General features: G+C 39.3%; 3 protein-coding genes across 6 annotated transcripts in view; all 3 read left to right on the top strand.

Moving 5' to 3' along the window:
* The window catches only part of ano1b (anoctamin 1, calcium activated chloride channel b), a 36,366-nt gene extending 32,936 nt beyond the window's left edge, over positions 1 to 3,430 (top strand). For both annotated transcript variants that reach the window (XM_042496052.2, XM_088079808.1), the window contains one exon: positions 267 to 3,430. In XM_042496052.2, the coding sequence (XP_042351986.1) occupies positions 267 to 521 (255 nt within the window). In that variant the 3' untranslated portion in view covers positions 522 to 3,430. The remainder of the gene's footprint in view (positions 1 to 266) is intronic.
* A 1,015-nt stretch (positions 3,431 to 4,445) lies between these two features.
* Positions 4,446 to 10,074, top strand: LOC121950133 (uncharacterized). Its single transcript, XM_042496053.2, has 4 exons — positions 4,446 to 4,601; positions 4,981 to 5,152; positions 5,310 to 5,720; positions 6,832 to 10,074. Exons 2-4 carry the CDS (start codon positions 5,008 to 5,010, stop codon positions 7,848 to 7,850), a joined length of 1,575 nt encoding a protein of 524 aa, XP_042351987.2. The 5' UTR covers positions 4,446 to 4,601; positions 4,981 to 5,007; the 3' UTR covers positions 7,851 to 10,074.
* A 1,776-nt stretch (positions 10,075 to 11,850) lies between these two features.
* dnajc24 (DnaJ (Hsp40) homolog, subfamily C, member 24) overlaps positions 11,851 to 24,913 on the top strand; it is a 32,465-nt gene continuing 19,402 nt past the window's right edge. For 2 of the 3 annotated variants that reach the window (XM_088079815.1, XM_088079814.1), the window contains exon 1: positions 11,851 to 12,263. The gene's annotated coding sequence lies outside the window, so the exon portion shown is untranslated. The remainder of the gene's footprint in view (positions 12,264 to 24,913) is intronic. The other variant, XM_088079813.1, reaches the window with a different exon arrangement.

The raw sequence follows: 24,913 nt of genomic DNA, 5'->3' as shown, positions 1-24,913 counted from the left end.
AGGGGCAATGAGGTCAAGAACAAGAACGAGTGAGAGTAACTTAAAAAAATTTAAAAGCTCATCTCAATCCTGTGACTATATATGTTATTACATTCTTGTAACATGTTTACCAACCACATCACATGTATTCCCATCTATAGGTATGACAGAATCTGGATTCTAAATCATGTTTTATGTTACCTAAACATGGTGCTTTTTTTATATAAATAATGAATGTTAGCAACAAAAACAAAAGAAATGACATGATTCTCTTCAATCTCGACCAGAATGTTGTGATGCTGATGAGCGACATTGTGGACTGGCTGATTCCAGACATCCCCAAAGACATCAGCCTCCAGATCCACAAGGAGAAGATCCTATTAGTAGACCTCTTCATGAAAGAAGAGCAAAACAAGATCCAAACTCTGGAGAGCATGGCCTCGACAGAGGGTAAGGAGAACTGCAGCGGGAGCAACAACAACAACAACAGCACAACAGCTCACCCACGCTCAGGACTGCACAACAGCACTAAAAGCCTCTAATGCTACTAACTATGAATCTTAGTTTAGTGGAGTAGTTCTTCGTTAGCAAGTCTTGCTAGCAGCCTACTTGCTCAGGCCGACCTAAACTATCACCCTGTTTAGACCTGGCATCAGCATGTAGCTCGGGTGATCTGATCACACCTGGATAGCTCAAAATAGAGGTATAAACAGCCACCAAGACGCATTTTCTGTCCATATTTATTATATGTTTTGTAGTATAAACGCCATCATGAGGCATCTCCGGCAAGGACCACGTCATCGGTACAGGACGTGGTTGTGCTAATGCGCCGTAACTTACTCATTTTATGTCGAGTTGGACAAAGTGTTGCGTTACCTTCCCTTGTTTTGCCTTATGGAAGGAGACGCGTTTCTGCTGACAGCGGTTCGGACACACCTGCTAACCTTAGCAGCGAGCATGCTACAGAGCAACTAGAAAAAGTGTGGACATAATAACTGTGCACAGGGCAGTAACTAAATCTGAACACAAGTAGAGACGCATGAAAAGGACAGGTATGAGCGGCATGTGTCTCGGTTGTCCACTTTTGTTCGGATCACTGAAATGCATGCTAATGCCAGGTCTAAACAGGGTCTACGTGTGTTTGTCCTTGTTCAGAACATTCCAACATTTGGGAGAGCAGCTGGCCGATGAGGTGTGAGTACGCGTGTACTCGCACTTGTGAATAAGTACTTAAATTTGTGAATGAGTACAGGAATCCATAAATGTGTTTTTAGTTTTGCATGTGTACCAACATTTATGAATGTGTACACAAATCTGTGAATGTAGACCCAGATTTGAGAATATGTACTGCATACTCAGATTTGCAATAATTTCATAAACCTTTCAAATGTGCAACAGATTTATACATGTGTATAGGAATATGAAAATATATGAATTTATATTAAAAAAATTCAATGTAAATGGCTTTTTATCATGAATGAAATTTCAAAGTGGGGTTTTTACTAAACCTTTCATAAAATACTGACAATGAAATACTGTCACCAAAAATTTTAAATCAGGCATTTTTATTTATTGAGAATAAGATCGTGTTGGCCTGTCGCCTGTCGCCTGTCCATCTGTGCATACGTTTGGTCCATTCTTGTGAGCGCGATATCTCAAGAACACTTAAAGGGAATTTCTTCAAATATGGCACAAACGTTAAAGTAGACTCAAGGACAGACTGACTAGATCTAGGTGGTCAAAGGTCACAGTGACCTTGCATTCGTCTCATTCTAGTGAGTGTGATATCTCAAGAACACTTTGAGGGGATTTATTCAAATTTGACAGAAGCATTCACTTGAACTCAACTATGAGCTGATTAGAATTTGGTGGTCAAAGGTCAAGGTCGCTGTGACCTTTCATCTGTCTCATGTTCATGAACGCAATATCTGAAGATGACCTTGAGGGAGTTTCCCCAGATTTGGCACAAATGTCCATTTGGACTCAAGAATGAACTGATTAGAATCTGGTGGTCAAAGATCAAGGTGACCTTATTAAACGTGTTTTTGACCATAACTCAAGAATTCATACGCTCATATTTCAAACAAATGGCTTATAGGATATAATAATGAAGTTTTGTATATCCAAGAAGCCAAAGGTCAACTGTGACATCTTAATTTTATGCAAAATACTTCTCTGGCCAATACTTTAGTACAGCATCATGAGTCAGGAACAGAGGGGGACACATTGATTCAGATACTGAATTGGTGACACTAATTTTGGGTGTCGACCTTGAAACTGTGCTAATTGTTTAGATGTTTTTAGTCCATGTCTTTACAGACGTGGATGTAAACTGTTAATGCTACATGACCGGTGCACAGAGGCAAACAACCGTAAAGAGCTAATTCTAGTTTAATACTTTCTCAGTCTACATTGGTACATACCGATCTCATTTCTGTCACTGTCATGTATATCAAATATATACAAGATGATACTTTTATTGATTTAATGTAAAAATAATACACAATAAAACACTTTTCTTCCACTCGGTACCACTGCATGATGTTTCTGGGCCCTGCATTCTTGTTACCTGATAGGTTTGCCACGCCTCATACTTGAAAAACTCTAAAGTTCGTTATATTTAGAGGTGTGGACTCGGATACACCCAGGAAATACAACACTCAGACTTCCTGGCACTAGCATGAGACAGATCACCTCACACATTTACAGATCTCAGGCACGATAAGAGTGCAGCAAAAGTCAAAGTGTTTTGCTATCTCTTAAAGCTAAATGCTTTCATGTGTCACTTATTATTAAAAGGCCATTTACATTGAGTTTATGGGTAAATATTTTTACGTTTTCCACACATGCACAAACATTTAGAAATGTCTCAACATATTCACAAACCTGAGTATGCTTTACAGAGTTGTGGACACAATCACAAATTTGAGCACACGTAGAGAAAGAGAAGCAGTCTCAGAACTCTGCACACACAATAGTACATTATTTTCCTACATATTTGGCTCCATACACATGTCCGCTGCAAATGTCACAACTTCATGCCGGCAGTGTCTCAGCAGGGACACAGAGGCATGAATAGGTAAGATGTAGTACAGTGCCTGTAGCTGTTATGATGTGTACAACGCATATGCACTTTTTCATTTATTGGATGATTGAAAAATGTCTCATTATTGCAAGTGTTGCTCTATTTGCTCATTTTTTAAAAAAATACATTGCATTATCAAGTCATGAACTGTAGCTTCGTATAGATCTCAGTTCTTGATTTATAGTTTGCTTGCAACTGTAGTTTGGCGCTTTTTTTTGACATTGAAATGAATGAGTTTTTTCTTATTTCAAATATTTTTCTCCAAAAATGTTTCCAACTATTTTGAATGTTTTTTGCTATGACTGCCTGCTACAATACATCATGACTGTGACTGAAACTCTCCTGCTTAATAAAATGTGGAGAGGAGGAGGGACGTGTGAGTTTTCAATGTATATTCTGAATAAATATTGTATTTACGTAGCATCTTTATTCAGGAAAGTATGATTCTTAATTTTGTATGTGGGCCCACCGCATATTGACGCAGGGACTGCAATCACTTTTTAGGGACTGAAAATTGCATTTTATGCATTGCATTGGCCTTTAAAAGGTATTGACACAGGTCAAAATGACAAAATGATTACAGTATGTCAAATACAACCCCTAAGAATCAAATCTAGTCATTTTGAGGCAGAAACAACCTTTCAGTAACAAGATAGCATCTGCAATTACTTTTTAGCAAGTTGAAAATTGCATTTTATCATTGCATTGGTCTTTTAAAGGTATTTGCACAGGGACTGTGTGAGATATAATTTGTCAAATATAATCACTTTGAATGAAATCAAGTCATTTTGAGGCAGAGACAGCCTTTCAGTGGCAAGATAGGAGCTGCAATAAATTTTTGGTAAGAAAGAAATTGCATTTTATGGATTGCATTGGCCCTTTAAAGGTATTTACACAGGTAAAATGGGACTGGGTGAGCTATAATCTGTCAAATAAGACAAGTAAGGAACTGCAATCACTTCTTGACAGGTTTTCATGTGTTGTATTGGCTCTTTAAATGTATTTAAACAGGTAAAAGGAGGTAAAAGGGACAGGAGTTGTTATAATCAAGGGCACAGAGCAGGTAATATAATGCAGGCTCATAAGGATAATAGCAGATAATACCTTTATTTTTACATTATCCATCCGTAAAGTAAGTAGTATAGACTACTTTCTAAATGTACAAGATTTTAGACATATTAAACACATACAAACAACGGGAATGACTATTGATAAGCGCGTGAATGTCATGCCTGATCAAACTATAAATCGCAAACACGTGAAAATTGGGTTTCACAAAGACATACCTATGCTCTCACCAGGGACATAAAGTTATGTGTATTTATATACTTCAACTGTTTGATCCACGTGAGAGCAGCTGAAGACGTGAACACTGAGCGAGGCAGCTTTCACTGGCTGTGCGCGCTCCCGCGGACGGCGGATCATTTTCTGGCAGACGATCACTTTTTGGCACGACACCTGTCCGCGAGCGACTCCGAAGCTGAAGGTGGCGGTCGCACATCTAAGCCCAAAAAAGAGGAAGAAGAAGAGGAAGAAAGTGAGTTTTCCTTAATGGGAGGAATTTGACACACGCTGTCTCTTAATATATCCGCGGACACTTGTCTATTTAAGAAGCTTTTATCGCGAAGGACGTAGTTTATTCAGCAACGTTAGCCTACAAAGCTTGCTATTGACAGTAACGTTAGCCTAAAAAGCTAGCTGTTGACCCAGTAACGTTAGCCTACAATGCTAGCTGTTCACTTAGTAACATTAGCCTACGATGCTAGTTGTTGACAGTAACGTTAACCTACAGTGCTAGCTCTTGACAGTGGCACATTGGCCTGCAGAGTTGTCTGTAGCTGCAGTTAACTTGCTGGTTGTACAGGGAGAAGATCTATTTTACTGTGTTTGACCTTTTTTTTGGTTGTTTTGTGCAGTTGTGAAGCTTGAAAGGAACGTGTAAAATGTGTAAAGTGCAAAGTGTGGGAGTGCTGGTGAAGCAGCAGCTGACTGCGGCTGCAGAAGAGATATTTGGACTGTTTGAGACAACCATATCAGAGTATGAAGACGAGATCAGTCGTCTGTGCAGACTGCTGGAGGATGATGCAGGTGTGTAGAAGGGTTTCCTCTCTTTTTTTAGGCATGCATTTAGTCCTGTTGTTAATGTGTGTCCCTAGTTGCTAGTTATTTTGGCAGTAAACAAATACTTTAAATGAATCTCATTAAAAGGTTTATGTTTAACATGATTCTCGTTGTCTGCTGTTAGATATCCAGCGGGTGTTGGTGGGTAAAGAAGAGGTTCCCTCTGAGCAGCAGCAGCACCCAGAGCCCCGACACATTAAAGAGGAGCAGGAGGAGGTGTGGAGCAGCCAGGAGGGCGAGCAGCTTCAAGGACTGAAAGTAGAGGATGATACCACTGAGTTTGCAGTCACTGCTGTGCCTGTGAAGGGTGGACCAAAGTTTCAGTTACCTACACTGAAGTTAAAGCAGACGCAGGCAGCTGCTGGACTGCTGGTGAAGCAGCGTCTTACTGCAGCCGTTGAACAGATAGTTGAGCTGTTTGAAAGGACATTAACAGAGTACGAGAGGAAACTTTCTCAGTCAAATGAAGAGATCGGCCAACAACGTAAACTACTGGACGCTGTGTTAAAGCCTGAAGTGCGGTTATACAGAGCAGGTTGGTGCACACTGATCATGCATGTTTTGAGACAAATGAAGACTCCTTTTTGTACCGCCCCTACACCTTTACACCTTTACACAGCACCAAACAATCTGGCATTGTGTTGCTCCAGTGTGTGTGATTATACACTTTATTATGGCATCAAAGACGGTGTGACGGGCATCATGTTTACCACATAAGCGTCAGTTAGGGCTGTGATGATATGGAGGATATGGAGGGTATGGATTTCTTCCAATCAACGTGTTTCCGTGCTTTTGCGGTTGGTTTACCAACATTAGGTGTATCAGAAAAACCTGATAAAAATCTGTAATGCTGAACCGTCGTTTTATTTATTTAATAAAATGTCAGCAGTAAGCAGGACAGTGTGCGGGAGTTTCTCTCTTTGTTTACAGATATCACATAAGAGAAATAATCTAGACACACACACAAGAAATCCCCCGCCAGCCTAATGTTACTGTCCCTGCTCCTTCTTTTTATATGGTAAATACATGTGTTGAGGAGACCCATGTCATATGCGTATCTGCTGTCTGATAAACAAAAACTTGTTTTTCTTTACAATTTCTGGCATCTGGGAGAGCAAACTTTTGTCTTTTTTTTCTTGATCGTTATTATTATTATTATTATTAATATTATTAAATGTCAGAAAGACAATCAGTGATTCATTCAGAGTGCTCATGTAGATGCCAGCTTCACAAAATGCTCCACATGATAAAGTTAAACATGTTTATAAAGTTAATCTCAAATTATATATATATATAATTTGAGATTAACTTTACAAACATGCCTTTAATTGACATTTTACAGAGCGCATTGTAAGCTGCAAACAAATAAATAAATAAAACAATCAGTGATGTCGGGTTATCGGTCTCATTAACTACTAATAATCAGTATCAGCCCTGAAAAAACAATATCAAGCTCTACTACTAAACTGATCAGCCAATAAATATCACACACTGTCTTCCTCAGCAGCAACAACAAAACTAGTCATGATAAATAACAAATACTGTCAATATACAAAAATAATCAGCCATCAATAAAGAACAGAGCATAAAATATACAATCTACTTACAAACAACATTATATGTTTGTATTTCTGTCGTCCCTGCAGACGTCCAGCAGGTGTTGGTGTGTAAAGAAGAGGTTCCCTCCGATCAGCAGCACCCAGAGCCCCGACACATTAAAGAGGAACAGGAGGAGGTGTGGAGCAGCCAGGAGGGCGAGCAGCTTCAGGGACTGGAGGAAGACGATATCATCAAGTTCCCGTTCGCTGCTGTGAAGAGTGAAGATGATGAGGAGAAAGCTCAGACCTCACAGTTTCATCAAATTCAAACCGATGAACAGATGGTAACAGCGGCTGATGGAGACGACTGCGGAGGATCAGAACCAGCCAGGAACTCAGATCCAGCAAGTGATGACAACAACTCCGTCTCCTCGGGGGCTGAGACGGAGGACAGTGACGATGTTTGGAGGGAGTCCAGTGAACCTCAGTCGCATTTAGATGCTTTGAAAAAAGCCAATTCTCAAAGTGTGAAAAATTTCATTTGTGTTGTTTGTGGTAAAATACTTTGTTCCAAGAGGAGTATTTACAGTCACATGACCGTGCACGTGGAGCATGAGTCCTTCATTTGTCCGATATGTGGGAAAACTTTCACTCATCAGCGAACATTACTTTCACACATGAAAATTCACGTGGATGGAAAACCCTTCAGCTGCTCAGTGTGTAAAAAAGGATTTAACCAGCGTCGATCATTGATCGAACACATAAGAACCCACACAGGAGAGAAACCCTACAGCTGCTCCGTGTGTAACAAAAGCTTTCACAGGAGAGGAGTGTGGATCGTCCACACCAGGAGTCACGCAGAGGAGAAACCCTTCAGCTGCTCGCTGTGCGGGAAAAAGTTTGGCCATCAAGCACATCTGAGAAGACACGAGAAACGCCACTCAGCAGAGAAACCCTTCAGTTGTACAATCTGTGGGAGATGTTTCAATGACAAAGGACATCTTAAAAGACACACGAGGCTGCACACGGGAGAGAAGACATTTGGTTGTGATGTTTGTGGGAGAAAGTTCTTCCAACAGAACCATTTAAAAACCCATAAATGTGTCGTCTTTCCCACCGATCCTTAAACGTTGGGTTTATTTCTGAGACCACCTTTGCACTCCTATAGTTTTTATGCCACGACCAGAGGCGTTATTTTGGGTTCTCCGTCCATTTGTCCATCCTATTCTTATGAATGCATTATCTCAAGAACGCCTTGAGGGATTTTTTCAAATGTGGCACAAACGTCCACCGGGACTCAAACATGAATTGCTTTGATTTTGGTGGTCAGAGGTCAAAGTCACTGTGACCTTGCGACCATCTCATTATTGTGAATGTGATATCTCAAGTGTGCCTTGACAGACTTTCTTCAGATTTGGCACAAATGTCCAATTTCAGTCAAGAATGAACTGATCAATATTTACTGGTCAAAGGTCACGGTGACCTCACAAAACATGGTTTTGGCCATAACTGAGGAACTCATGAGCAAATTATGATAAAATCTCACACAAATGTCCAGTAGGATAAAATGCTGAAGTAATGTCAGTTTATAGAAAAAAAGGTCAAAGGTCAGCTTCACCTGTGACATCACAATGTTCTGCAAAACACTTGTCTGGCCGTTACTCAGTGTCCTACCTCAGGACCAGAAGAGACCACATTTGGCCAGATACTGAATTGGTGACACTAATCTTTGGTGTCTACTAAGGTTGCAAATTGTTGGCTCTTTCCTTATCAGTAATTGGTAAAAATAACAATCAATTAATCGTTATTGCAAAAAACATAAACACTTTGCTCATACCAAACAATACAATGTGTTTTTCCTCAGCAACATATTCTATATACTTGAACAGTATTGCATAGCCTATTGATTGATCGATACAGTTTCACGTGTTCGATTGAAAACGACCGATTAATTGATCATTAATTAATCGTTGTCATCCCTAAGGTCCACCTCGAAACTGTGCTGACTGTACAGATCTGTGTGTGACGCACGCATGTTTTCACATGGATGTAAACTGTAAATGCATAAATGAGTTGTGCACGGAGGCATACATCCGCATGGCGGTAATTGTGTGGTTTGGATGTTGGAAAATGTATCTCTGGAACTGTCTTTGGTTTGGATTTATGCCACACGTGTTGTTAATAACTCATTTAAGTCACTGAAGGAAGTTAGATTTATCTACATACTTATTTATTGTATGCATGCATTAGCAGAATTCAAACAGAATATGTAAAAATCTTGAAAAGATTTTTTTTGCTTAGCTCACCAGTAACCACAAATAGATAGTCCAAGAAATATTTCAGATTTAATGATCATTTAAGTCTTAAAAGGTTGTATTTTTAACTATGACTGAATGTTTAGATGAAGGCTGCACCCTGAAGGAATGCCATCAACCTGCAGGGTTATTTTAAGATATGAAGTGTGTTTTGGGCTGTCCTGGCCTTGCAGTTTAAAGGGATTTTCAGTGGAGCTCTATGAGATACTTTCGTATAGTAAAGCGTATTAAATGCAGTAGCTGGATGAATTCACTCCCTGTTGCATAAACAGACGGGACTCACACAACAATGTTCAGCATCACACTGCTGTATAGAGGGGTTGATATCAAAACATATTTTAGCCACTTTAAAAGTGGCCTACATAAAAGAAAAAGTCTAAGTGGCAGCTGTGTTGAGAGTGTTTTCAGCGCTTCACCTCGCCGCCACACTGTCGTTTTCTTTGGCACTACATTTTCTCAACGGTATAATTTCTGTATTCCTATACAGAAGCTCAATTTAGCAATTAACTTTTTCATGCCAAAAGTCAGGAAGAGCGTTACTTGATATCAGCGCCACATTACAGCAGAGTGTGACGCTGAGCCGACAGCCTGCTACTGTATACAATACTCCGACTACACATAAGTATCTCATTCAGAAATCCCAAGCTATACAGCAATATACACTTACCATGTACTCACAACATCCCACTTTCAATGAACGCATTAAATACTTATGCAAACATTATGATCATAGTCACCATCAAATTCACTTCAGTGGGCTACACGAGGCAGGAAGTGAGCACATGACAGTTCACTACTGAAATTATATCTACCTGATGCCTAATGTCACCGTTTACTGGAATAAATGAAGATACACATGACTGTAATAATAATCATCATCATCCTTATTTTAAGATGAATCAATACCGAAGTGAAAGGTGATAATTAAATACGCTTACTCATAGATGTTACCTTACCACACTGTATCTGCTGCACCTTGAAGATGCTCTTTGCTTGTTTTTGGTCACACGAATAAAAATATTTCCCCTCAAACCTCTCTGAGTTTTGAAACGTATCTATTTATTACAGACTTTTTATCGTGACTAACCTTTTTTTCTGATCTTTGCAAATATTACATCCAACTGTCAAAATTCAGTAGAGGAAAAAGTCTTTCTTTTTCATGAAGGAAGTAAAAAATGGAAAATTTAATTATTATTATTATTATTATTATTTTACAAAAGGGTTGTTAAAACTTTCAGACTTGTTAGCAAACACCATTTATTTATCGATCTTTTGTGTCTTTTTAAAATATTTCTTTTTAGTGTTTGTTATTTTTTTAAAATACATTTTATATTTTCTTTTATCTTCTGTATGTCTTCCACTGGCATGTGTATATTTCATGTTATTCAGTTTTATTTATGAAAAATAAATTTAAAGAAAGAGACAATTACATATATGCTGTATGTCGCTTATTGTTATGCTGATAACATATTTTTTTTTAAAGTCCAGATGAAAAGAAACTACATTACAGGGTAAACATGAGATATACAACAGACATTTCACTTGGAGAGGGGAAAGCATTAACCCTTAAAATTATTGCTCAGTTGTTTAGTCGAGCACATTTTGAGTCATCACAACTTAATTAAAAATATTTTCAGTTCAATCTGATTCAGCCATCTCTATCATTCAGTTTAGGTTTGTTTTGTTAAAAAATTCACTGGATATCACTGTTTGAGTTTGCCTCCCACAGGATGTTTGTAACAAGAAAAAGTTTCAGAGGTCTTAATGAAAAGATTTATGTAATTTACAAAAAAACAAAAAAATACAAAAAAAATCTAATCTTTTTTTTTTTTTTAAACAAGCTCTACCAAAAGGTTGATATGTTATTCTATAGTAAAAGTGATGAAGTTCAGCTAATGAAATTAAACCTGATTATTTGCTGAGATAAAATTGAAGTTATGATTATCTATTGTTATTAGTGGATACATTTAATATTATTGATTATATGTATGGTGAAAAAAATTAAAAGTAGTGGTGTTAAGATCATAAGTTCATTTTTTAATAAAAGCATGATGTTATATGCATATGTTATACCTCTGAAACCTGAGAGAAATTGCTGATTTCTTTTTTTTAAAAAATGGGAAAAACATAATGAACAACTGAAAAAAGTAAAAAGTGACAAGGAAAGTACTTAGATACTTTTAAAAAAAAAAAAGTCAGAAAATTGTATTCATATGAATGCATGAATTATTTTATTTTACTGTCATGCCATCTAGTGGCCCTTCCTCAGTGGGATTATATGACATTAGAACAATAATCCACTGTACATATTTCATAACATGAAAATAGCTTTCAGTATTGTTGGCTATAAATCATAATTACAACTGAACAACAAATTAAAAAATAATTATTTAAAAAAATAAAGAAAGAATGCATTTATATTTCTCTTAATTATATATTTAAATTTGTTTTTTAATCATTTTTGAGAGGTCTTTAAAAAAAAAATTATTTTCAGATATTTTTTTACTTTTCCACTAATTTATTTTTGTGCTATTTCTGGTTAAGTTGCTTGTCACCTTCTTCCCATATTTTTGAAAGAAATCAAGCCATGCTCAGGTTTCAAAGGGTTAAAGGGTTAATGGAATAAAGAAGAGCGTTTTTTTTAAATTGTATTGTCTTTTTCTATTAGGTGTCTTAAAGCAGATCCTGTTTTGTATTTTCCGGTCCGGTAGGCGGCGGTATGCACCTAAATGTTGACATTGCAATTCCCCAAAAGACGCTTTGAAAGAAGAGTTTTTTTCCGGCGCGGCAGCTTCATTCACGGTCACTATAATACATCCATGTGTTTGTCAGAAAGGGTTAAAACAAGAGACAGCCCTCGGTGAGGTTTTTGACTTTAGTTTACTTTAGTTTACTAACTAAACGCGGGACTTTTTCGTTTTTATCAGTGAAACCTTAAGTGAGTCACTTTTACAGGATGTGGGCTGAGATGCACTAAAGCAGAGCTGCTGGTTTGTTTGCATTTCAGAGTGAAACTTTAAGTCTCTGAATCATTTAAAAAAGTCTAAAGTCCAGATGCTGAAAAAACTGACTGAGAGACGAAGTGCAGCAGCTGAGGAGATCTTTGAGCTGCTGCAGAGAACCAGAACCAGAACCAGAACAGAGACCAGAGACCAGAGACCTGTGTTCTTCACCAGAGAACCACCGAAACCCGAAATACCGGAAACACACCTGAGCCAAAAGCAGGTTTGTTTACATTTATCACACACAGAGAAAGAAAAGTAAATGTAGTGTTGATCTGGCTGTGACAGTAAATCTGCCCAATAACTACAGGTGGATTTCTAATTTTGCTCATTGAGTTTTTTAAATATAACAAAATTACAGTCAGTGTTATCATAAAGCAGTGGTGGCTGATTTACTGCATGACCCAAAATGGGATTTAGAAATATGAGGAGCATGCTTCTTTTGTGGAGTCGTTTTCCAAATTTTTAAATTTGCTATGTTGTGTCTTGCACTGGTCTGAGGGCCAAAACACTGTAAACGTTTCAGAAAACACTCAAACATTTCCCCAAACTCCACAATATCGCCCAAAACAAAACGTCTCAGAAGATGAAATGACATTGCCCAGAAAAAAAACCCCAACATTTCAGAAAAACAAAATAACAATTAATAAAACAAAACATTTCAGAAAAGCAAAATAACATTTAGTAAAGAAAAAAAATCAAAAAACTAAATGACATTTTCCAAAACAAAACAGCATTTTATATATCAGAAAACAAAATAACATTTCCCAAAACAAAACATTTCCTGCAATCAAACAACATTTCCCAAAGACAATACAATATATCAGAAAACAAATAACAATTTCCAAAAACAAAGCATCTTGGAAAATTAAACAATGTTTACAAAACTCAGCAACGTTTCAGAAAACAAAATAAATTTCTCAAAACACTAAAACATTTCCCAAAACAAAACAGCATTTCAGAAAACAAAATAACACAGATTTTGGTGGTCAAAGGTCACTGTGTCATTCTTGTGAACGCAATATCTCAAGAAAACCTTGAGGGACTTTTTTCAAATTTGGCACAAACATTCGAGCGGACTCAAGGATGAACTGATTTCATTTTGTTGGTCCTAACTGCTGGATTTTACAAATAATAAGATCAGCTGATTCTGTTTCATAATAACTCATCTGCTCTCTTTTCACCAAAAGTCCAGCAGGTTTTTCAGTTTTCAGTGTTGTTACAGTTTTCACATGTCGCAGCCCTACATTTACCATTTCAGCTGACTTTGGGTAAGCCTCGGATAAATGTTTTAGGTTAATTTAGTCGAATTTTACAGGACTAGACGTTGACTATTCAATAATGTAGGGATTTGGATAATAAATGGAAAGAAGTTAATGAATGGAAGCGCATTGCTGCCACTCTGATAACGTGATAAATTATACTGTATGTCAGCAGGAAAAGACAGTGAAAATGGTACTTTGATGATTGTATTGACTCTATACAGTTTTACTCCAGTTTAAAAGTCTCTCACACACAGAGATGAGCAAATACAAAGACGTCTGTTTAACGTCCCGCTTCATAGGAGCCATTTAGCATATTTATTTCGTATTATTAAATAGATTAGTTTGATGAGTAAAGAGTACATTATTTTGACCACTAGATGGTAGTAATACCCTGTAGTCTATGTCAGGTTCAGTTTTTGCTGTACAATAGTGTGACTGCAGCCTCACTGAGCTGCAGCGTGTTTCATGCATGGACGCATGGTTTCATGCTTTTGGTCTGCACACATGCAGCGCTGCTCAGCGTCGCTGCTGCGTCACTGCCCGCAGACATTAGTACTGTATTTTCATATTTATAAGCACAAATTCCTCTCATTTATGAAGTCGTACAATGCAGCCGAAAACACGGTCCTGTAAATGTTCCAAAATCAGATGCCTTTTATCAGAAACTGATCAGATTCTGTCTAAAGAGGGCTGTCAGGGGACTTTTGTTTTGAAAGGGAAGAGGGGAAGTTGGAGTAAACCAGACGTTTTTGTATGTCCTCACCTCTGTGACAGAGAGAGACTTTTAAACTGTAGTAAAAGGTAGCATAGAGTCAAAATTATAATAAAAATACCATCTTCACTGTCTGTTTCTGCTGACATACAGTATAAATGATCACGTTTTAACGGTTAAAGAAGAGTTATCGTCTGAGCAGCAGGACCCCCACACTTTAAAGAGGAACAGGAGGAAATGTGGACGTCAAACTGATGGTTGTTCACAAGAGAAGAGTTAGGATTACTTAACCTAAACTACAACGATGACTCTGGAAGTCGAAAACGTTGTAATCCAGTGGAACAACTCTGTGGTGGTAAAACAGAAAAAAGTATACAATCCATGATGTTTGACAAAGGAGGGAAACCGTTAAGTTGCTCAATCTGTGGAAAAGGTTTTAGTGAGAAATACGATTTGAAGAGACACTCAACATTTCATACAAGAGAGAAACCCTTGAGTTGCACCATCTTTGGAAAAGGTTTCAGTAAAAAAGCAGATCTGAAAATTCACATCAGAGTTCTCACGGCTGAAAAACCATATAGTTGCTCAATTTGTTGCAAAATATATAAGAGTTAATAAAATAATTCATACAGGGGAAAAGCCCTTCAGCTGTCCAGTTTGTACAAAGACATACATCCACAGGGGGGTGTTAGTGGAACACATGGGACATGTCATCTCAAAATCTCAAAATTAGACATTTCCAAAAAAATGGCTGAAAACTGCTTATTATAGCTTGCAGAGATGCGTCATAAAAGGGTCAAAAAAGACTATCTGAAAATATCCTTTAATATTTTTCTTATATTTAATTCAATATATTTCGAGAGCACTTAACTTTTGATCATTGGGTCATGCCTGAACTGCTGCGGTTTTATTTAAAGCGTCATTTAAATAGTCAACACAGAAACATAAACTTCAATTTTGGTTGTAATTTCCAGAGGTTTAAACTGCAAGAACAAATAATCTTAGTAAAACTGAGGATATAGGGAGGACTAATAACAATATAATTATAGAAGTTTGCTTGCTTTTATCCTCATTATTTGGTTTCTGTTATAGTTTCTATGTGAGCATTATTTCTAAATACTTTCCCGCTCAACCATTATCGACTCAATGGGACTGTCATGTCTTTTCATTATATGAAGTGCAGTTTTGGAGTGAGAGCCCTTCAGAGCATGTGTGCTTAATAAAGCTGCTGAAGGGACCACTTTGCCATCGTGGAAAAAAAATGCTTCCCTCACTCTCGAGTTTGCTGCAGAGCCCTTCAAATAAAATCATTTCTCTTTAAATCCATCTCAGCCTGAAAGATGGCCTCTGTCATGTAATGAAAAGCTCAGACTTCTTCAGAGGCAATCACAGTCTATCATCATATAAGCTATCTGCTGCAACAGCGCAGAGGAATGGGTCTCTCAGATACCTGAATTGGTGGCGAAACTTCGGTGTCTCAACAGTGAAGTGACAAGAGCTGATCCAAGCTGCCCACAATTTTTACAAAATCTCTGAATACTTAATATCCAATCTGAATGTGAGACTCAAAAAGAATCACCCACACACTAATCGCTAAAATGTGCGAGAGAGAAACTGACCACTGCTCATTTTAAAAGTAAAACCATACACTCATTTTTCTTTCCAAAAACTGAAAAGCTTTGAGTTAATAAAATTAAAGAATAAAAAGATATGTATATATATATATATATATATATATATATATATATATATATATATATATATATATATATATATATATATATATATATAAGGAAAACTAAAAAAGAAAGTAAATACATGGGGTAGTTTATACAAAGTTAAATAAACTAATAAGCAAATTAAAAAAGAAATGCTGTGCAAGGTTATTTATTAGGATAAAACCCTTAATATGAACCGTCTTGTTTTAGGGGTTCCTATTATGCAAACCATAATACAAACAGAAATAAATAAATAAACAAAACAAAAACTAAATTTAAAAACAAAAATCAACAATTCAGCCAGCACAGTGCAACTAAGACAAGTCACTAAAAGATACATGTCACTGATTGATGTGTGGACAGGCTGCCTCACTTGAGGACGTGGCTGGATCAAACCTGTCTCGTCTGCATGACACGCAGCAGGACGGCGTCAGATTAAAACACTGTTGGATCAAACAAACCCCGGACTTGCACACGGGAGTTCAGTGGTCTAAATCTGTCTAATTGTAGGGTTTTTTTCTACATTTTACCATGTGCCTCTTTTAAACCTTTTCCTTTTGTTGACGTCCCGGCATTGGTTGCCATGTGCATATGTTGACGTCCCGGCGTTGGTTGCTATGTGCATATGTTGACGTCCCAGCATTGGTTGCCATGTGCATTTGTTGACGTCCCGGCGTTGGTTGCCATGTGCATATGTCGACGTCCCAGCATTGGTTGCCATGTGCATTTGTTGACGTCCCGGCGTTGGTTGCCATGTGCATATGTTGCCTAAACATAACCACATGCAGTGTAATCCCGCCATGTGCTTGTGTTGACATCATGGTTGCGGCACATCGGAAAATCAACAGCGGAAGCAGAAAGATAACTAAAGTGTAATATGTAGTGGACGGAAGTCCACTGCAGTGCAGCAACATGTTACAATTTGGGATGAGAACGTGTTGTTCTATGTCCTAAACTGACGCCGCCTGTCTGTACGTCATGCTGCCAATGCAGGTGGCTTTTGGCGTTGGAATCTTAAGCTGAAATCGCTGCATAAGCGGCGTTATTTGACGACTTCGCAGTGAAAGCGGGCTGGCTCCAGAGGACAAACAATGTCCACACAGATGGTGTTGGAAATTTTGGGGGGTTTAGCAGAAGGCCCTCATCTATCTGCTTCTCCTGCTCACTCTGCCGTCACTCACATTGATTGTGTGTTGAAGGTTTTTACCCTGTGATTTTTGCTTATTATTTTGACCGCACATTATTCTTCAGACAGCGATCTGATTACAGCGTACGTCTGTGCTCCGCCTCGCAACAAAGTGCTTCAAAACACCTTTTCATCTCCAAGAAAAGCTCCTCTCCGCCCCCGGCAAATAAACACATTTATTGACAGCGTAATCACTCAGTGCTCTCAGTCTACAGTGTGCACAATGATTCACACACACACACACACACACACACACACACACACAGTTTCCTTGAGTGTGGAGAGGGGGGTCAGAGGTCATCTGGGAGTCATAAGGTCTATGATTGGATGTTTACAGAGCAGTGGGCGTCCCCAGTTGTCACCCCGCTAAACATCGACCCAAAGAGACACCTTCACTAATGGAGAGATGGAGACAGACAGTCAGACAGACAGCAGAGAGATGGAGACAGATGGACATGCAGCCGACACACAAAAATGATTTTTACATACTTCATACACATTGCTCCATTTCGCTGTATTTAAACCTGTGCCGACAGGTATGTGGGATGGTGCAGAAAATCCCACGTCCAGTGTGAATCTGGCGTTACGCTGCTGGTTACACCATAAAATAAGGAGCACGAAGGTACTCATGGGGCAGGTAAGAGGAGCAGTTGATAGATCCAACAATCACCTAACCATAATAACCTAATAACCTAATCCTAACCCTCCATAGCAGCTTATGTTTGCTGACGTCCTGCCATTAGTTGCAGTGTGCTTTTGTTGCCTAAACATAACCACATGCACTGTAATCCCATCGTGCATTTTTTGACTCCACGGTTGTACCATCCGGGAATGTCAACAGCAGACACAGAGGAATACCTAGAGCATAATATGCACAAATACAAACATGTTTTGTATTCATCAATATGTTAGTAGTGCCGATTTTTCCATAACAAAATCTGCATCTTACTGCATGCAGATAACGATTACCACTCTGCTTCATTTTATGCACATCTCTCCCTCTGCTGGGGAGGCAGAAGCAAACACTGCCAACCAAGTCACCTTGCAGCGCTCCTTTCTCCTGCTCTCTTTTTTTCATCACTTTCACTTTCTTTCTCTCTCTGTCCTTCTTGATTCAGTCCATTAAAACTCCCGCCATAGTGCCATTTGAGCACAAGGCAGTTCACAACTTCAGTCTCAGTGAGGGAAGTTTCTGTTCTTTCTCTCTCTTTATTTGTGTCATGTTCACCGGTAAACAGGATGCACCTTTCCATAGTAATTATCACCTCCTTATATGGTGCTCACTGGCTGCTCATGGGAGCAGATAAAGTCAATTTACAGTTGATTGGCATTCACGAACATAAACATGTGCCTACGATCAAATCCAAGTTTGCTACAGTGTTCATGAATTCGGTGAAGGTTTTAAGCACCGAGGTGTTTTATGTGAAAATCCACACACAGACACTAACACTTCAAAAATGAGGCCCACTGTCTCTTTATGAAATGTGAAATTTTGCAGCAGACAGTTGTAACGTTAGAAATTGACACTACGCTTTTTGTTATGCAAACATAGTTATGCGAGAATAAAAGGAAGTTCCTTGTGTTTGACTTTTGTATTTTTGCACATGTTCCTCTAAGGAATGATATAGTAATACAGTAGACTTAATTTTTCACGGAGCACAAGACACGTGGATGACGATCTGTGTTCACAAAGCTTTAAAGTGATAAAAACTGATTTACACAAGTGCCATTAGTTCTCAGTCTGTAGTTGTTAGATTCAGTGGGTCTCATTCATGAAACATGAGCAGAACAAACTTGTGTGTTAACTGTTTGCAGAAAGAAATTTATGTGTCTTACAAAATATTCATCAGTATGTCAGTAGCTACGATCTTTCCTGGACTAAATCCTCACCTGCCTCTGACTGCTCGTAGTGCTTGTGTTAATAAGGTATGCACAACAAATTCTTACAATACTGATGTATTCTTATAATTTACCCTTAAGATGAAATCCTAGCCAAAATAATAGCTGCTGGACGATGGACAGTGACAGCTACAAATGTGTGTGTGTGTCACAGACCAATGATGTCGACAATGATGATGATGATGGAGACGGGGAATTAGTTTTCGATTAGCCACAGTGTCAGGTCATAGTGTCACGTCCCACCTCTCTGTCTGTGTGACTGATCAATACCGACATCACACACACTATTAGCAACTCTACCTCTTCTTTTTTCTCTCTCTCCCTCTGTCAGACACACAATTATCAGCCCCTCCCCCAAGTTTTTACTTTTCATCAGTGCGCTCCCTCTGTACGCGCACACTCCACCGCAATCTCTTTTTTCTTCTACCAGTGATGTGCACTGTGGACTGGAGGAACTGGCTGTGATAAAAAGCAGATTTAGTAATAAAAAACCTTTTTAACAACAACATTTTGTTGCAAAATTTAAATTGGGGTGTTCACATGCAACCTGGTAGTACACAAATGTGCCCCACACTGACACACAGCACACTCATCTTAATACACCTTCAAACTGATCCACCAAACTGAGTCCCGCAACTCACCTGAAATCTTTCCCATAAAATATTTTTGACAATATGAATATAAACTTTCACATCATTTGTCAGTGATTTCGCAAAACATGTCCCATGCTTAAACATTAAATCAACAGAAACCATTCAAAATTTGCTTTTACAAACAATAGATTTATGTTTTATTGTTTAAATGCATCCAGCTTCTAAATGAGTTGTTTATTTCCTGCCGTCATCTGATTGTAACAACAGTAAAAGTTAAGTGCAAATTCATTTAATCCAAAAAAGCATCACAGTTGAGTTATGTATGTGCACATCTGATGCTGAGAGCCTCTTTCACGTCAAACTGGCACGCATCTGGACAAAGTGAGATGAGAAAACGACAGGAAAGAACCGAGCAGGACGACACCAGGTGTGTCCACATGCAACGCGCACTGGCAGCGTCACTTAAGAACATATTCGGCTGGAAGGACAGTGTCAGGTAATAACGCTGCTGACAATGATGTGATATAAAAAGCACGAGTGTGCTTATAGCGTGGGTTCAAGGGGAGGAGTGTTCACCTCCCATTTCTGAGGTTTTTTTTCCCCCTACACCTTACCACGTGTTTCTTTTGCCTCCACCTAACCGTCGAGACGGTCCGCATGGGTTGCCATGTGCTAATGTTGTATAAACATAAGGACCATGAAGGGTCATTGAACCATGTGCTTTTGTTGACATCATGGTAATGACAGTCTGGAGTGTTAACAGACGGCTGATGCAGAAGGGTACGAAAATGTTTTAAGAAGTCGCAGAAGGTCGCTGACGTGCTGGCACTATGTGACGAGCTGGGATGAGACCGTGTTGGTATGTGCGTGGAGGATTTGGTGGCCTCTTTAACGGGATTGTCTCACTCTGCTCTGATAAACCTCCACACACTAAAGTTTAAACATCTTAGCAGTGACTGGAAACGCCAGTAGACATTTGGTGAACTATCCTCACCTACCACCGTGGTTAATCGTAAATGTCCTCATGAGCCATGGCCATTAGATTTGATTGGTAGGTTTTTGTTCTCCAGAGGATGAACATATTGAATTTGGACTCTCCATCGCCTTCCTCACAATAAAAAACATGTGAGCAGTGAGCATTTTTGAGCATATTTATGCTGACAAAGGGATAAACCCATTGACTTTTAATGACACCGTTGCCTCCATAATGTGCCACCCTCAGGCCGCCTCTGTTCGTATTTCCGTAAACTTTTAGTCTTATTTGATTTTCATAGAGTTCGACTGCACATCACTGCTTTTACACTCTCTGTTGCTAAAACTTTTTCATCTCCCGAGCTCATCGTGTCTGTGTCAACAGACTTTGATTCACAGGTCATCTAACATCAGATATTTATGATGCGGCTTGTCACACAGGTGACCAGTCATTACAGAGAAGGTCACACACACACTCATATTCAATACAGTGTCTGCTTTCAGTGTGTGCTCATTAAACATTTACAAAAGTGTGCTGTAAAACACTTTTTTCTTTTACGACGAGCCTGTTGCATCTGCATGATACGCCACAGGATGGCGTCAGATAGCAACACCGCTGGTAACAATGTAAAAAAGAGCACAAAGGCGGGAGGAGCAGCAGATGGGTCCGACAAGCCCGGACTTTCAGCCCAGTGTCCCCCCTCCGCCTGAATGTGATGTTTAATTTCTACACTTAATCATGGCCTCTTCTGCCTAAACCTGAAAAGGTTAAAAGGGAGAGAGTGCTATGGTGCAAAAAGGGTATCACAGGGACTACTCTGCCCTCACATCAGGCAGTGTAGATCCAAAGCAGACCGCATCATAAAAGACTCAAGACCCTGATCACAGTCTGGTTCAGTGGCTACCGATCTGGCAGACGTATCCACTGCCTCAAAACAAGAACTGAAAGACTGCGAAGGAGTGTCTTTCTACAAGCTATACAAGTTATAAACTCATAAAAGTCTGCACACTTTGTTGTGGGACGATAACGCCTGCTGCGTTTTTTGCACACACATTTGCACACAGTTTAATCTGAATATAAAGCTTTTGTCAGCACAGTTGGTACGTCGGGGCGACTCGGTTTCACTGTAATGTTTGCTGCATGTGACAATCAATCCTCCTTGAAACCTTGAAACTGTGTTGCCTAATCCTAAGCATGTGCTTTTGTTGATGTTCCAGTGTTGGTTAACATGTGCTTTTGTAGACATCCTGGTGTCAGTAACAGCAGATGCAGAAGGATACCTAGAGCATAAAATGTAGACGTAAAAGTCAACTGACAAAGTGGATATATGTGACGACTTGGGATGAGAACTTGTCAGGAGCTTGTGTTTTTATGTATACCTGTGGCTATGACCTGGCTCAAAAGGCCACAACAAAAGGGAGACACACCATGGTAGAGCTAAACAAGATAATTATTTAATTATATTAAACCAAATAAGACCAAATTAAAGGTTAACTTAAATATTTACACTGTGGAAGACAGTGTTGTCAGTGGTGTGTGTGATTCACGAGTGGAAAATGTGTGTGGGTGGTGTAAAGGTGCATAAAAGCAAAGCAAAGAACTAAGGAAACATAGCAAAACAGAGAAAGGCAGAGATGCAGCAGCAGAGAGAGTTCAGTCAGACACTGAGCTACCTAAAGCCCTCTTAGGTGTTTCCAGTTGCTCTGACGAGTACCAACCTGCAAGGAGAGCACACAGACAGGTGAAAACTCAGATACACAGTCATCATAATGTGCATTGTTTTGTCTTTTAAAAAATCAAAATAAAAGTAAATAACAGACACGGTGACAGAGGCAAAAACAGGGACAGAAAGAGGGAAGACGCAGACGGGAGAAATATGTGCAGAGGCAGAGAGCGAGAGAGTAAATGTGGAATGAAAAAAAGCTCATTAGCTAAAAGGCTCCTCTCTCACCTCCCGCTGTGACATGTGGATGTGTGTTTGTGTCTCTGTAAGTGTGTGTGTCCACAGGCTTTCATTCAAAAGGACAAAGAGCCTTGTCAAGTCAACACGCAGCCAGTCAAGCAAACAGTACAGGTCATACACACACACACGCAGGCTGCACTATATGTTTGGATGTGTGTATTGTTTGAGGGCGCTGATTCTGTTTCCAAGTCATTTAACTTTAGATGGTGTTAGGCTGTCCAATGATTACCATGCTGTCTGAAATACAGACAGACAGAAATATAGATAAATATATTGATTGATTTTAGACAGTTCGCAGACCTCCTTTGTACCATGCAGTGGAACATTTTTTGTCTTGAACCTGAGTATTTTTGCCTGGATGTGCACACACTTGGTCCTTTGATTGACATTTTTAACATCACACTGGACATAGCCTGGGGGCCCCTAAATCACTGCTTCTTTATGAGGTGCTTGCTGTGTGTATTCCTTGTTACGCCTGGGACGCACTGCTTGTGTAAGCAGTGCATGTGTGACGCAAAACCTTTTGTATTTTTTTATGGCGCCCGTGTTAGAGCCGCCGCATGTCCAGCAACTGCTGCTGAGATTCTGAGTCTCGCTGATTTTTATCGTGGGATGTGAGCAGTTTGCAGCAAAAATTGTATGTATCACCTGTGAGGTCCAGGGGAAGATGACTGTGAAGCGTCTGTGTTTTCACAGATATCGATGTAAACTGAAAGACATACACGTATATACAACCAAGTGTCATTGTGTCTAGTTTACTAGTTTACCAAATTCTGGTCTGTTACTCCTAAACTCTTAAGCCAGACTGTGAAGTCTCATAAATTCAGTGCAGTCGACACTGTGCGACCTGGATCTATTAAACTTGGGTATGACAACGGCTACTGAATCACAGGCTACAATGTATGTCCATCAATGGGAATTCATCTACGCCCCTGTAGTGGTCAGAGAAGAAGAGGTGGAGGAGGAGAATGTGGATGCGGTCATGGTTGGGGAAAAGAGGCCAACTTGGCATGCCAATTTTGCAATGAAAGTTCAAAGTACAATGTTTTTATTAGCATTACTAGCATTTTGGGTTTATTGCCACCGATCAGTGCATCATTCTATGCTGCATTTCTTTTGGTTGGTCTATGGACGTCGATCGTAACAGCAGTCACACAGTGAGATGGACATCCCAAACTTCTGACAATGTCAGAGTTTTATCCCAGCCTGTCTTTGATCGCAAGACCATGACAACAGCCATCCTTGAACCTTTCTCACTATGTGATGTAGGACCACCGTTTTAGAGCTACGACAAAAGATATCACCTCAATTCTTTCACGTTGGACATCTTTCGCCTGGGACAGCCCAACATTGCACAGTGTATACCGAGCTTTATGAGACATAAGGTGCAAAAGAATAAATCAGCAGGAGTTCTTTTGCTGTGCTCATAGGCTTCTCAGAAGTTTCTTAATTCTGAAGATAGATAAAATCCACAGAGTTTAGACTTTTTTTCTTATTTCTAATAACTGTTATCTTAAGAGCTGTTTGTTTCAGACACAATAAGATTACTGTAGTGAAAAGGAAAAAGAGCATTTCACGATAGAGCTGAGACAAGAGGCAGGCTGTTTCTCAGGAGCTAAATTGGTTGAAATCTTTTCTTGATGTTACATTGAGCTGAGTTATGTCTGGACAAAGAAGAGATCTTATTTTGAATTTTTGTCTCTTCTGGGTATTCCTGAAGTTGTCCTCACGGGACTTGAAATAAAGTCCAAAGTCATATTTGTCGGACGCCAAGACAAAAATGTGGTTGAGACCAAGATGAGGCCACGACCATCATAAAGTCGTCTTCAGAACAAGACCACTATTGAGTACTGCAACACACACACACACACACACACACACACACAGTGATAATACACTTACAGCTTTAGAGGTGAAAATGAGAGCATCTGGTACCAGTTCACACACACACACACACACACACACACACACACACACACACAGAAGAGAGAGAGAGAAAACCAGCCTGCTGTTCTTTATGTGGCCAGAGGGTGATAGTATGAGTCCAGCAATCATCATCTCTCTATCTTTCTTTAAAGAGCTTTCAGCTCATATAAAATGGATTGCTGATCTTTCTTTTTCTTTCTTTTTCTCTTCCTTTCTCTCTTTCTTTCTCTCTTTCTTTCCTGACAATGACTCTTCTCTGCTCCTCTCTTTCTGTCTCTTTTCTTGGAGCTGTCAGGGTGAATATTCACCTTGGTTACTGAAGCGGACAAATGACACCTTTTAAAGCTGTGAGGTGTGTGTGTGTGCGTGTGTGCGTGTGCGTGTGTGTCAAATGTATGTGCGGAGACAGTTTCATAAAGTGCAAATTCCATTTTTGTAGCGGTGGTCTGGAGAGAATATCGTTTACACTTCATTAGATCTGTGTGTGTGTGTGTGTGTGTGTGTGTGTGTGTGTGAGTGTGAGAGAGACAGAGGAGACAATGCGTCTATCAATCTGTGTGTCTGTGTGTGTGTGTGTGTGTGTGTGTGTGAGTGTGTGAGAGCACTTAGAGCTGTCAGAAAGTTTGTGTGCTCCTCTA

This window comes from Plectropomus leopardus, chromosome 7 (assembly GCF_026936395.1).
Source record: "Plectropomus leopardus strain MGB_pleo_1.0 chromosome 7, ASM2693639v1, whole genome shotgun sequence".
Classification (NCBI taxonomy): domain Eukaryota; kingdom Metazoa; phylum Chordata; class Actinopteri; order Perciformes; family Serranidae; genus Plectropomus; species Plectropomus leopardus.
This window is presented reverse-complemented; position numbering and strand designations above follow the sequence as displayed.

Bases quoted from the DNA above. Each gene is read 5' to 3' on its own strand.
- LOC121950133 (XM_042496053.2), top strand. From the start codon at position 5,008: ATGTGTAAAGTGCAAAGTGTGGGAGTGCTGGTGAAGCAGCAGCTGACT. The intron at 5,153-5,309 runs GTGTGTAGAAGG...GTCTGCTGTTAG, and splicing joins ACTGCTGGAGGATGATGCAG to ATATCCAGCGGGTGTTGGTG. The intron at 5,721-6,831 runs GTTGGTGCACAC...TCGTCCCTGCAG, and splicing joins AGTGCGGTTATACAGAGCAG to ACGTCCAGCAGGTGTTGGTG.